General features: G+C 48.0%; 1 protein-coding gene across 2 annotated transcripts in view; it reads right to left on the reverse strand.

Annotated features, from left to right (window-relative positions):
- KCNH1 (potassium voltage-gated channel subfamily H member 1) overlaps positions 1 to 15,203 on the reverse strand; it is a 409,184-nt gene continuing 393,981 nt past the window's right edge. For both annotated transcript variants that reach the window (XM_060130812.1, XM_060130802.1), the window contains exon 11: positions 1 to 855. In XM_060130812.1, coding sequence (XP_059986795.1) covers positions 1 to 855 — 855 coding nt within the window. The remainder of the gene's footprint in view (positions 856 to 15,203) is intronic.

The following is a 15,203-nucleotide window of genomic DNA, read 5'->3' on the forward strand; positions in this document are numbered from 1 at the left end:
TCAGCTCGCTCCAAAAATGTCCCTCTCTGATTCTGGGGACTGGGGCCTCGATATTTCAAACAGCTCCTGAGGAGACTGAGAGGATCTTCTGGAAGTTAATATCCTGAGTATCTCAGAGAGCTGGTTCTCAATGTTCGTCATTTTGGTGTTCAAGGCCTTGATGTCCTCCTTCAGCTCGTGTTTCACCTCCAGGACGGTGGCCTGCAGTGTCTGCTCAGGGATGGGGTAGAACGAATGCTTGACCTCGGCCAAGATGGGGCTCCGGTCCTGGGGGCTCCTGGCCTCGCCCACGCTGTCCAGACGCAGGTCGCTCTTGGTGATGCCACTGTCACACGAGTCTGTCTTCTTGAGCGTGGCCTCACCGCTCGCCTTTGTCCTCTCGGGGAGCGTCTCCATGGACTCGGCCTTGGACACCTTGCTCCAGTCCTCAGCCTTCCCGCAGGAGTCCTTGAAGCGGGCCCAGCCCTTGCGCTTGGCCCAGTCACCCCCGCCGGCCTTGGGGCCCAGGCAGTCGGCCCCCGGCGGCGCCTGCAGCCTGGCGTGGTCCAGCCCTGTGGATGCGGCGGCCGCAGGGAAGGCCACAGGCGTGGCAGGGCTCTCGCGGACGGTGACGACGCTGGCCTTCACCAGGCCGTGGTGGGTGTGCTCGGTGAGGATGCTGCCCTTCTCCACATCCAGGTCGTCCAGGTCCCGGCCGCCCCTCTCCGCAGCCAGCCTGGCCTCCTTCTGCTGTCGGAACCTCTGGAAGAGCCGCCGGACAGGGTGGTCCGGCGGCAAGATCAGGGGGGCCTCGTTCTTCCGTTTCATGCGCTCTTCCTCCTCCCGTTTCACATCGCTGATCTTCCGGAACACGATCTGGAGGGAGACAGAATGACACGTCCTGTTAACCCAGCTGCGGCATCAGCGAAGCTCGGCCCCTCTGCCCATCACAGGCCTGGTGTCCTGCTCCAGCCTTAAGGGAGGGGGCTCACAGTCCAGTCACATCCCTGCAAGACCTCCAGGTCCTTGCTCAGGGACTGCCATCACTTTCCTTTGCTGACCCTCGTTCCCACCTCTCCAACAGCAAGGAATTGACTCCTGCTGTCATCCTCTTCAACAGAAACAAACCCCCAACCTCTCCATCTCTACAGGCCTAGAGGTTGGAGATGCCAGGTGGCCTCCTCCAAGGAGCCTGTCCTGGCCTCTGAGCCTGGGTCCCCTTTAACCCGTTCTGGCCTGCAATTCCGTATCACCTGGTAAGCTTTTCAAAAATCATTTCTCTGACCCCACCTCAGACCTACTGCACTAAAAGTCACCAGATGGGAAGCCCTTGAATCTGTAACTTAAAAGGCTCCCCCGGTGATTCTGATGCACTGAAGTTCTACACCACAGTCCAGGGCAAGAAAGTTCAGCCGGGTTCCCAGGCAGGGTGACGGCTACGGCTGCCCTTGTCATCTGCAGATCTGGACCCTACGTGAATGCAGTTGGCTGTGAAAAGTACACGCTGTTCTCACACAGAAGCCCTCCCTGTCGTCAGGGAGCTTACGGGAGAAGAAAGGCCCCGTGACCTTAATGTTACTTCGTATATTTCTTACGAGGACACTGTAAAGCCACAGGGACACATATTGTTATCCCCATTTTAGAGAAGAGGAGATCAAGGCTCAGAGTGGCTAAATGTCACATAACAGATAGGTCTCCTCTAAGACACTTGTACTCAAGCAGTTAAGCCCCAGACCCATTCAACGTCCAACAAGTTCTTCCTGACGATGACAATGCTTCATGCAGTGGATGGACAGCAGCCAACAATACCGTCTCAAGACTCTGGATCTGAGTGCGGCGTAAGCCACATATTACAGGGTTTCCCTTGCGCCGACATCCGATTATGGGAAAGCCCTGTAATTTCTGACTTATGTTGCATGTAGCAGGTACACTCAGGGGCATGTCTGACTCATCCCATACCTGAACTTGTAAGAAAGAAGCAACCTGCAATAGGTCATTTTTTAAACTGTAAATGCTGGTTTGGGGACCAGAGGAATTGAGATCCTTGAGAAGTAGAGGAGAGGTCTGTGGGAGGGACAGGGGCAGCTTTTCCATCATCACAATCTGGACAGCCCTGTGCGGGCAGCCTCTGACCAGCCCAGAACCTGCCCCAGAGACTTGCTGCAGGACCCCCAGCTCTTGGAGACGCACATGTGTTGGCAAGCCCAGAGCCTGGGCTTTGGGGTCAGACAGAATTAAGTCCCAGCTCTGCCAATTAGTTGTGTGATCTCAACAGGTATCTTAACTTCTGAGTCTCTGTTTCCTCCTTCAAAAGTGGGAAAAATCCCTCCTTTTCCGACTTGATGGAAAGCCAACAGAAGAGTACTTATGTAAAAGCACTGGCTAACTGTGAACGCTCAAAACGAATCCTCCTGTCCCCACCATTTCAAGGCCTTTTTGTTTTCTAACTTGTAGACACATATAATATGTGACTCATTCTACCTCCTCCAGGAAGGCCCCGCCCCACCCCACCTGGGGCTCTCGGATGGCGCCACTCATTAGGTTCTCAGATATGACCGACAACGTTGTCATTTTATATAAAGTGCCAATAAATACAGAGGAACCCAACACACACTGAATTGCGTGCTTGATGCCAGCGATCAGTCAGCAGATCGTTGGCAGACTGGAGGCTCACCTGTCACGTGACTTCTCCATCAAAGCTTCTGTCACTGGATGACTTGACACTAACAGGTGGGTAGGACGGAGCAGCCGCCCCTCTTGCCACCTGGCTAAATCTTCAAGCCACATTACTTGGGTCCCAGTGAGTGGCTTTCTGACCTCCACGGGACAGCATTTCTCCCAGCCCTGCCCTTATCCGTCTTCTGCCCTGCCCAGGGTTATGTCATTTCATAACCCTGTCTCCCCAGGTCCTTTTCAGCCATAGCCCATGTGCTCCTGTAGTCTGGATCCTGCAGATCCAAGCCATGGCGCTCAGGAGAATCCCATCCACTCTGAAGAGGAACCTAACTGAAGGCATCATAGGGATGGAGGGATGATGACAAGTAGAGTGATCAGGACCTTTTCTGTCCTCCCGGTGCTCTGAGTTGGTAGTCTTCCACCTCCTTTCTCTGTTATGGCAACGGACCCTGATCTCCAAGAGGAGTCCAAATCCTCCTCACACCAAGGCCCAACACAAACAGCACCTCCTCCAGAAAGCCTTCTTTGATTTCATGGAGCTCTAAGTCATCCTCCCACCTCCCAACCCTAACAGCCTTTGCTGTGCTCACACCACTCTTCTGCCCTAATTACTATCTTGCGTCCACTTGTAGTAGTGATGCCATCTGTTGCCTCCCCTACTCACACCCCTTCTTAGAGAAGGGAGGAGGGGCAAAGGGGATACGAAAGGAAGGTGGGAAAGAGAGGAGGAATGAGAAAAAGAGGGAGGAAGGGAGAACATATGACAACGTGAATATACCCCAAAGAGATGATGGCGTTTAGAGCCGATTGCTCTGGTCCTGCCTTTATTCTGAAGGACATCTGATTCTTATCAATATCCCCCTTTTTACTTGAGCTCGTTTGGGTGGGGTTCTATTCCTTGCAAGCAGCAATTCCTAAACAAGATACCAGTTACTTACGTCCATACCTTATCCCCTCTGAAGGCTTCCTGCAGGTCTAGCACTGTACTTTGCATGTCACATTGTGTCTTTTACTTTTTAAAAATTTATTACCTACCCTACGAGAGCAGGGATTGTCTGTTTTGTTCGCTACTTCCAGCACTTAGAAAGTACCTGGCACCTAGGGGGTCCTCGATAAATATTTGTAGAATGGATGAAGAAATGAATGGGTGAAGAACAGATAAATATGAGCCAATGAATCAATGTTAGAATGTCTTAACCTGGAAAGATGCAATCACAGAGGTCATAATGTTATAAAAGGAAGGGATTGGCTCAGAACACACAGGGTCCTCTTAACAGCTCTCTCAACATCAAAGGTCAGGCGGCCCTTGAGACCGGAAATGAGATGTCTTAAGACTAAAGAGAAGTACTTCTTCAGATATTGAGGAGTCAACCCCAAACTTCCTATACCAAGTGGTTGTACGGTGAAGTATGAAGTATACCAGTAGGCTCACAAATGCTTAATATGCATCCATGGTGGATATGTGTGACGGGAAATGGTAGCTCCTCCTTGAGGGCATGGAAATACTGGGCTCTTCAACCAAATGCCTCATGGGGGTCAGAATCCTGGACCAGGGGCCAGGGGCCTGGCCTGGGCAGCATATTCGGATGTTGTGGCCACATCATCAGTGGGGTCAGTTCAGCACTCACGGGCTGGGGCTCTCCTGGGGAGGGGACGTGCGTGTCTGGGTCTGTGCTGAGTCTTCTGAAGCTTCTTGGCTTTTCCTAAAGGGTCATCTTGTGTGCCTGGGGTAGCCCCACCTGAACATCACTGGCTCATCCAATGGGCAGGTAAACTAGGGAACATCTTTCTGCCCTGCAGAAATGCCTGAGCCTGCCTTTGAGAATCAGCAAGTAAAATTAGCATTCCCCCAAGGGGACCAGCGCTGATGTGGTCTAACAGCTTTTCTAGTCTGAGGTCTAGGCCTCTGCTTACTAGCTTCAGCTGATTTTTTGGAGAAGTTAAAGTTAGTCATGGAGTCTTCATCTCCAGAGGCAGTTGTGACCAGGCATTTGACCAAGTATTTTAGATCTAAGGACAACTGCTCTTGAATTTTTCTTTTATGTAAACTTGGATCTTCCTGTGGAAGACAGTCCGATGTCAATGGGAAGAGCCTGGACTAGGAATTGGAAGACGGGAGTGCTCATTTCAGCCCTGCTGGGCCCTGAGCAAGCCGCCCCTTCGCACCCAGCGGGACAACCTCCTCCCTCAGCTCCCAGCAGAGTTGTGCCGGGTTTTCTTTCTTTTCATTTTCCTGTTACGTATTGGGCTTCAATGTAAGATTTCATCCCAGGAAAGGATTCTGTGGCCTGAACTATCATTATGAAAACCACTGGATGAGGTCATCTCTAAAGTCCCTTTGAGAATGAACAATGAATGATTTTAATAATACAGTACTTTGTGTTGTGTTTTATAGCATATTCCACATACTCAAGTGCATCATCTCATTTTAGCTAAAGCTCCTGGGAGGTGTGCAAGGACTTCCTCCACAATCTGACAGTGGAGGAGACTGGGGTTTAGTTGGTAGGGTGGCCTGCTCAAGGTCACACAGCTAAGCAGAAACAGAACTTCAGGGTATTGGCCAGTGCTCTTGCCTTGACGTCACCTTTCTTCACATCAGCAGTCCGTAGACAGGGGCCACATCAACAGAGAGGTGCCAGGGTCTGTCTGGAGAGGTTATTACCAGGGACCCCCACTAATCACCCACTGGGGAGGTCCAGCCCTAGACACAGGCTAACACTGGTCCAGGCACCACTGATGGGATAGGTCTGGATCCTCCCTAGCCAGACAGAGTCCTGCCAGCCCACAGGGGTGCCTGATGTGTTGGGCATGGGAGACCCATGCTGAATGCTGAGCAGCTCGTGACTGACTGTATATGGGGAGACAGAGAATGCCCCAGGGCAGAGGTGGCTGCTGTGCCTCATTCATCTATCTCCACATTCCTCTGAAGGCTCAGCAAGCAATGGCCTAGAGCCTGGGAGGCCGTTAACAAACAGTTGTTGAGCTGAACTGAATTGACACCCGGCTCTTCAATCTGCAGGGCTTCCTGAGCAGTTATTTTCAAGTTTGTCTGAAAAAGTAATCCCACTGGAAGCTGAGGTGAGTCAGGACCATCGATTGCCTCTTCTGGGTTGCATTTAAGGAGGGCCCAGTCCCTCTTAAGCCCCCTTAAGACCAGACCAAGGGGAGGAGTCCCCTCAGGGTCACTGAGCAACAGGGTCCCTGCAGCACATGTAGGGGAAAGACAGCCCTGGGAGGGAAATGGACCACCTAGAGTTCTGACAGCACAGAGAATGGGAGTCCAGTTGCTTAAAAGAGCTTAGACTGGGGAGTAAAAAGATTTACATAATGTCAATTCTCAGTGGTTTGCATAAATAGAGACTGACGTATGAATCAGAGAAAACCATAGATAAACCAAAAGGGATTTATTTTGGTTTTAACTGAATTCAGACGCATGGCCCAAATCTGAAACACACAGAGAACAGTAGAAAGAACACAGGCTTAGAGTGGTCCCAACTCTGCTGCTGACTGGCTGCTCTGTGACCTTGGGCAAGTCATGTCCTTGCTTGGCTGGACCAGAACAACAGTTCTCAAATCTAGCTGCACTTCAGAACCACCTGGAGGAGGTGTTGTTATGTACTGAGGGAGAATTTCCCGTGGCAGCGTCAGAAACTGGCATTTGCAACAAGATCCCAGGTGATTCTGACCCAGGCAGCCCAGGCCAGATCTGCTGACCAGGGACTCAGAACCCCAGGGCTGATGACTGGTGAGATCACTGCCACTCTGCTGTCCTCCGTGTGGGCACATGCTGAAGCACAAGGTGCTAAATGTGCCCGGAGTGGGGAGGGGGAGGGCGGAGTCAGTGGAGTCACGTGCAACATGAGCACAAGCTTTGGATCCCAGACGGACTTGGGATCATGGTCCCCAAGCCTCAGTTTCTTTGTAAAAGCAGATAAAGCTATTGATTTCATAGGGCTATCATGAGGATAAGGTTGGATAATATAAGTAAACTCTTAAGAAGAGTACCTGACATTTAATAGTTGCTGAGTAAATGTATTATGTATCATTCTTTGTGAGGACGACCCGTGAGATGATTCTAGAAGGATGAGCTGGAATTGGGAATAAAAGGTGCAAGATTTGGGCAAAGGGGCTCACACAGGGAAAAGCACATGTAATGACACAAAGGCAGAAAGGCCACCCACCAGAGAAAGATATCTTTGTGGTAGTAGTCCCAGTGGGAGGGGCTCACTTTGTTACATTTTTGACTTTGTTAAATGTGTGCTATCTCATGACATCCTCATAGCAGCCCCAGCAGGTGGGGAAAGTCTTTATCCTCATTTTTTAAATGAAGAAACCAAGCTTAGAAAGGGTAGGTGACCACCTAAGGATACTCAGATAGTGGAGCTAAGATTCAAACCTCAGCCATCTGAGCCCCCATCCATGCCCACGTTCTAAGCCATTCTGCTAGGAAAATGCCTTGGTTTTAGGGAAAAGGGTGATTTTCTCTCACATACGTTGATAACCTCCATCCCTGCCCCCCACCTCTCTCCACTAGTTTCTTTTACTCCCAGTCCATCAGCAAGTTCTCTAAAGAATCCAGGGACAGAACTGTGAAGCAGAGAGATCGGGCCAAGGTGAGGGGAGAGGCCATGAGGCTGAGGCTCTCAGAGCTTTTAAGGAGAGGATTCACTAGGTACATTAGGACCTATTAGTGTGGTCCTTTATCAGGATAGGGGTGTGACTTAGCGTGAGAGTCAGGCTTTGATTGGTCAAGGCAAGAAAGAGGAGCTGTAAGACACATGAGCTGAGTGTTTTGGTTACTGGGAAGACCTTGCCTCCTTGCACAGTGGTGAGGTCACCAGTTACCCTCAGGGCACGGCACCGGGTAGGAGGAACAGGAATGCAGAGGTCCCAGTGGACTTTATCCATGAAGAATCTAGAGGTTAGAGGTCCTCTGCTCTCAAGTGGCCTGGTCCAGTGGCTCTCAGAGTGCGGCTCACAGGCCAGTCCCTCCCACTACCATGCAACATCTGCACTTTCTTCTGGCATTAATCAAGAATGACCTTGTCCCTTAGGGACCATGACCATGATCCCTTAGTGACATCCCATGAGGAGTGGCATCATCTCATTCACTCTTGTGAGGGCCCCCACTGAAAACTAGAGGGTCAGCAAGGTGTTCTGTTGACAGACTGGCCTGTGTCTGAAAGACTCCTACAGATGCACCTGTTCCTGTCTTCAGGAAGATTCAAACCCAAGAGGAATGAGGATCTCTCCTTCTCAAAGCCACCAAGTGAAGCAGATACATCCCTTGTTTGCTGCTCAGAGAAGAGATGGCACTGCTGTGTGGGAGCCACTTGCCTCTGGCCTTTCACTAGGGCCATATTTGCCACTCTCTTCCTTGCTTTGTGCTCCCTCAGTGTAGGAGACTGAATTACAGACACCAAAAGATACGTCCACCCGAACCTCAAAATGTGATGTTACTTGGCATAAGGGTCTTTGCAGACGTAACAAGTTAAGAATCTTAAGGTGAGATCATTCTGCATCAGGGTGGGCCCTAAATCCAAAGATAAGTGTCCTTCTTAGAGACAGAAAAGAGAAGACATGAAACACAGAGCAAAAGGTCATGTGAAGACAGAGGTAGATACTGGAGTTTTGTAGCTACAAGCCAAGAAATGCCAAGGATTGCTGACAGCAACCAAAAGCTAGAAGAGAGGCATGGAACGATTCTTTCTCAGAGCCTCCAGAAGGAGCCAACCCTACAGACAACTTGGTTTCAGACTTCTGTCCTCCACAACTGTGAGAGAATAAATTCCTCTTGTTTTAAGCCACCCAGATGGAGACAATTTGTAATGGCAGTCCTAGGACTCAGTTCCTTTATGGCTTCTTCTTCCTCCATCCCCTAAATGCGGTCCTCCCCCAAAGCCCTGCCCTTTGCTCTCTGTGCTCCATGAGGTCTTTCTGCTTCAATGCTCACCTCACCTTCATGCAGCTAAGAGCCAACAGAGGTGCTGACGAGACTGGTACAGACGCCCACCCTGCTGTGACCCTGAAGAAATTTCTTGATCTTTCTAAGCCTCAGTTGTCTTCTCAACAAAAATTCCTACTTCCAACCTTGCTGCAGCGATGCAGTGAAGTGACACTTGTGAGAAACCTCTCCCTCCCTTCACATTCACAAAGTAATGTTGCTTTTCACTCCAGCCCCAACTCTAAACCTGAATTTTCCCACACACAGCATGGCTATATCGACGTCTCGTAGACCTTTCAACCTCTCCCAGCCAGAGCAGTCTCTCTTCCCACCCGTCTTTCCTCAGTGTGAGCCAAGTCACCAATCAAGCAGGAAGAAATGGGGCCAAATGTGGAGCTGGTGACACGCCTCCCCCATCAGAGTTGCTCCAGTGCTAAGACAGGTAGACCAGCATTCAGCCTCCAACTCTCCCTCAACAACACCTCCCCCCTGTCTAGGGAAGCACTAATCATGACCTTTGAAATCAGGTTAACACTATGCTGTCTCATGATTCCATAGGAGAACTTAAGAAAGTGGAAGATGCAAAGAACTAGGACAAATAATCCTAAAATTTATATGGAACCACAAAAGACCCAGAATTGTCAAAGCAATCCTGAGGAAAAAGAACAAAGCTGGAGGCATAGCCCTTCCAGACTTGAGACAATGCTACAAAGCTACAGTAATCGTGGTGTGGGCACAAAAACATACATATAGATCAACAGAACAGAACAGAGAGCCCAGAAACAAACCCACACACCTACAGTCAATTAATCTACAACAGAGGAGGCAAGAGTATACAATGGAGAAAAGACAGGCTCTTCAGCAAGTGGTGTTGGGAAAGCTGGACAGCTACATGTAAATCAATAAAATTAGAATGTTCTCTCACACCATATATAAAAATAAACTCAAAATGGTTTAAAGACCTAAATATAAGACATGACGTCATAAAACTCCTAGTGAGAACATAGACAAAACATTCTTGGGACATAAATTGTAGCAATATTTTCTTAGATAAGTCTCCCAAGGCAAAAGAAATAAGAGCAAAAATAAACAAATGGGACCTAATCAAACTTAAAACCTTTTCCCATTAAAGATGATCAATGAAACGAAAAGACAACCTACAGAATAGGAGAAAATATTTGCAAACGAGGTGACCGACAAGGGCTTAATATCCAAAGAATACAAACAGCTCATACAACTCATTATAATGATAAAAGAAAAAAACCCTCAACCCATCAAAAAAACGGGCAGAAGACCTAAACAGACATTTCTCCAAAGAGGACAGATGGCCAACAGGCACATGAAAAGATGCTCAACATCATTAATTATCAGAGAAGTGCAAATCAAAACCACAATGAGGTATCACCTCACACCTGTCAGAATGACTTCATCAAAAAGTCTCCAAGTTATAAATGCTGGAGAGCGTGTGCAGAAAAGGGAACCCTCCTACACTTTTGGTGGGAATGTAAATTGGTGCAGCCACTATGGAAAACAGTATGGAGGTTCCTCAAAAAATTAAAAATAGAGCTACCATATGATCCAGCAATCCCACTCCTGGGCATATACCCTGAGAAAACCATAATTCAAAAAGACACATGCACCCCAGTGTTCACAGCAGCACTATTTACACTAGCCAAGACATGGAAACAACCCAAGTGCCCATCAACAGATGACTGGTTTAAGAAGATGTGGCGCACACACACACACACACACACACACACACACACACACACACACACACACACACACACACAATGGAATATTACTCCATTAAAAAGAATGAAATATTCCCATTTGCAGTAACATGGATGGATCTAGAGAATATCATTCTAAGTGAAGTAAGGCAGGTAAAGACAAATATTATATGATATCACTTACATGTGGAATCTAAAAAATAATACAAATGAATCTATATACAAAATAGAAACAGACTCACAGAAAACAAACTTACGGTTGGTTACTAAAGGGGAAAGAGAGTGGGAGGGAGAAATTAGGAGTATGGGATTAACAGATACAAACTACTATACATAAAATAGATAAGCAACAAGGATTTACTGTGTAGCACAGGGAACTATATTCAATATCCTGTAGTAACCTATAATGGAAAATTATATATATATATATATATATATATATATACACATCTGAATCACTTTGCTGTGCACCTGAAACTAACACAATATTGTAAATCAACTATAATAATTTTAAAAAAGGTGAAGATGAACTGTGGCTTGCAGAAATTGAACCCACCAAATACTTCCCTGTCTGAGGGTTCAGCTCATTGCCCTCCACCCCCTTCAACCTTCTACTCCTGCACAATCCTGCTTATCATGGCTTTGGAAAGTTGGGACCAGGTTTATCTCCACCCTAGGCATAGTCTTCTGAATATTCCTTTTGCCTTCCGGCCTGGAAAACGGGAAAGGGTCTGTCCTGAAAACAGCAGCAAGGGGAGCCCAGCGTCGGGAGAGACAGGCGAGCGCTGAGACTTGACGTTTCATCACCACCTTACATCCGAGTGACTCTCCAGCGCTTCTCCCTTCCTCAGCTGAGCCTTCAACACAAGTAGCGGCTAACACCAACCAGGCATTCAACAAAGGACCAGATATTGGGCTAAGCACTTTGTACACATCTGTGACTCACTCCTCACAGCCACCCGGTGAAGTGGATACGGAAGTCATTCACCCAGGCAAGCCTGCACCTGATGTACTCTGGATTACCTCTGCAGTTTGTCCTTCTCACCGCCAAAAGAGGACAATAATTAAGGAAAGATCCATCCACCTCCCACCCCCAACATCTGGCTGGCTGCATTCTCTTAATTTTTTTCTGGGTTAAAGAATCGGATACAAAGCATATATTTGCATAGTTGTAATTCCACTCTTAAAAATTGTCACTTTCTACCAAAATGGACAAACAACTGAGAATTCTGAGAACTTGTATGTTACTGAAGAGTTGGCTCTGACATCACTATCACCGTCCCTTGTGATCTGTGTCACCCTGTGGCATGTGACTGGGCTACTGTGACACTCATCATTTCAGCCAGCAGATCATACCGTCCCACGCACAAAGCACTAGAGCAAAGAATTCGATTCAAGCAATTGTCTAGTTTTGAAACATGATGGTTAGAACAATTTCACTGGATTCTTCTAGGGTCTGACTCTCCCAATAAATAATTTTCTGTTGCACTGTTAAAATTCCCATTTCTTATACTAGGATGCTGACTTTCAGAGCCATCAAATGCCTCACCCCCAAGTGGGGTGCCTTCCCACTGCTCCATCAGGGCGCAGCCGCTCAGGTGCCAAGGAAACTTGCCGGTTCTGCCCTCCTTGAGAAAGCATCCACTGCCGTCCCACCCACATCTGAACTCCAGACATTCAGCACACCTGGGCTATACGGTGAAGTCTCCCACCCCCCTCACGGGGAGAGGTGAGAGGTGGCGTGGGACAATCCCAGAGTGAGGACCAGTTCTCTCCCTGATGTGCACTCGGGTACATGTGCCTTCTCGCGAGCTCTCAGCAGAGCAGCCCTGAACGAAGCGATGGGACTCGTCTGGAGAGCTAGTCCCGTTTGCCCCTATCCCTGGGGGGGTGTTTCAGTGATGGGGATGCGGTGGGGAGGAACTGGGAGCCCAGTTGGGAGGAATCTTGCATTCCCCACAGGGCCGTGCAGAAGCAAGAGCGCCTGGGTGGGGGTGGGGAGTAGAAAGAGTGGTCTGGAGACGGGCTCCCCGGAGGTGGAGGGCTCTTAATGATAAGGGAGAGGGTTATTGGCTCCCTGAGCTTTTCCTTTTGATGCCTAGTCCCCTCCCCTATGGAATATGGGGTGCATGTGTAAGAGGGGTGACTAGAGGGGGTCTCCTCCATCCTCACACTTGCATTCTCTGCCCGTGCAGCACTGCGTTACAGCGGGGTCTCTGCCCCAGTAGCTCCACTGCCTTCCTAGGCCGGGACAGAGGTCTCCCTGTCCCTGCTAAAGTGTGGGCACCATACCCCAGCTCTAGAGTCACGCCTGGTCCCACAATGACCACCGAGAGTCGGGGCTCACTCAGGAGGGGTGCACAGGAGGGAGCAGCCTGGACCACGTAGCAAGGTGAGCCCACCCAAGGGCTCAAGCAGCCTTCTCTGCAAACACCATCAGAAGTAGAGGAGGCCAGAGCTTGAGTCTGCGTTCTGTTTTCTCACAGAATCCTCTTCCAGCACTGTGTGTAGAGCCAGCTAACCATGTCTGAGTCATACCCCAGCCACAACTAGCCGAGAAACTTTCCTCTCTGAGCCTTATTTTCCTCATTTGCAAGCTGAAGACGCTAATGCTTGCTTTGGCTCTCAGGCAGCGCTGGTGCAAGGTAGACTGCTGTACACACAAGCTACATCAGAGCTACATCTCAATTATTCCCGTGTAACCTCCCAGCAGGGGAGGCCATCTCCGAGATTTGCCCCAGGGGCCACAAGAACCTTTCTCTTTGTGCAAAGCACAAAGGGCAGCAAGGTTTAAGAAATGACTGGGTAGGGCTTCCCTGGTGGCGCAGTGGTTGAGAGTCCGCCTGCCGATGCAGGGGACACGGGTTCGTGCCCTGGCCGCTGAGCCTGCGCATCTGGAGCCTGTGCTCCGCAACAGGAGAGGCCACAACAGTGAGAGGCCCGCGTACAGCAAAATAAAAAAAAAGAAATGACTGGGTAAGGGGGGTGGGGTGTTTGGACAAATTGAAGGGAGGGAGACCAGGTAGAAAGCTGTGACTCTAGCTAACGACAGGTATGGAGGGAGTGACCCAGGGAAGCAGAGGAAAGGGCAGATGAAATGAAACATGGCTTGCTTCTAGACAGGCATGCCAGGTCATGGTATAAGAGAAATGGACATGATCTGAAAACTCTGAATCTCAACCTGTGGCCTCACCTACACCATGTTCCCAAGGGGCATTTGCAGCACTGTGGACATCTCCAAGAAACACATGCTACCGATTCCTCTGTTGTCTCCCACCCTAGGAAGCCGGATGAAACCATCTGTAAGCCATGAGGCTACCTTTAGTCCTATCAGAGGCAGTTTTAGTAGCCTGCCTGTCCATGCCTCCACTCCCGGGGCCCCCACTCACCCCACTGGCCTTTCAGGGAGAAGGGTCACAGTGGCCCCATTCTCAGAAGAAATCATTAGAGTAGAAGAAAACTTGGGGAGACCAGCCCTAAATGGCACCTCTTAGAGACTGAAGAGCTTTTAACCTCTCCCCACTTCTCATCAAAAGCTCCATCCTTGAAGCACATGGCCCACCTGTGTAACTCAGAGCGCCTTCACTTTGGCAATGCCTTGTGGGAGGAAGCCTAGAGTCACCCACCTCCCCTGTCCCAGCAGTGGTTATCATCTGGGAAGAGGGCCAGAACCACCTGATGATCTTTTAAAAAATAGATGTCTATGAGAAATGGATAAATTCTTAGACACATACAATCTTCCAAGACTGAACCATGAAGAAATATAATCTGAATAGACCAATTATTAGTAAGGAGATTGAATCAGTAATTTAAAACAAACAAACAAAAAAAAACTCCCAACAAACAAAAGTCCAGGACCAGATGGCTTTACAGGTGAATTCTACAAACACTCAAAGAAGATTAAATACCTATCCTTCTCAAACTCTTCTGAAAAGTTTTACTAGGCCAGCATTACACAGATACCAAAACCAGAGAAGGACACCACACAAAAGGGAAATTACAGGCCAAAATCCCTGATGAACATAGGTGCAAAAATCCTCAACAAAATATTAGCAAACTGAATGCAACAACACATTAAAAGGATCAGACACCATGATCAACTGGGATTTATTCTAGGGGTGCAAGGGTGGTTCAATATTCACAACAATCAACGTCATACACCACATTAACAAAATGAAGAATAAAAATCATAGGCTCGTCTCAATAGATGCAGAAAAAGAATTTGGAAAAATTCAATATCCATTTATGATAAAACTCTGAACAAAGCGGTTATACATGGAATGTACCTCAACATAATAAAGTCCATATATGACAGACCCACAGCTAACATCCTACTCAAATGTGAAAAGCTGGAAGCTTTTCCCTTAAGATTGGAAAGAAGACAAGGATGCCTATTTTTGCCATTTTTATTCAACATGGAATTGGAAGTCCTAGCCAGAGCAATTAGGCAGGAAAAAGAAATAAAAGGCACCCAAATTGGAAAGGAAGAGGCAAAACTGTCACTATTTGTTTGTGGATAACATGATTTTATATATAGAAAACCCTAAAGAATCCACCAAAAAAACTGTTAGAACTAATAAATGAATTCAGTTAAGTTTCAGGGTACAAAATCAACATATAAAAATCTGTCCCATTTTTATACACTAATAATGAACCATCATAAACTAAAATTAAGAAAACAATCTCATTTACAACTGTAAAAATATAAAGTACCTAGGAATAAATTTAAGAAGGTGAAAGATTGTACACTGAAAACTATAAGATATTAATGAAAGAAATTGAAGAAGACAAAAAAATGGAAAGATATACCATGCTCATGCATTGGAAGAAATAATATTGTAAAAATGCCCATATTACCCAAAGCAATCTAC

Source organism: Lagenorhynchus albirostris, chromosome 2 (assembly GCF_949774975.1).
Source record: "Lagenorhynchus albirostris chromosome 2, mLagAlb1.1, whole genome shotgun sequence".
NCBI lineage: Eukaryota > Metazoa > Chordata > Mammalia > Artiodactyla > Delphinidae > Lagenorhynchus > Lagenorhynchus albirostris.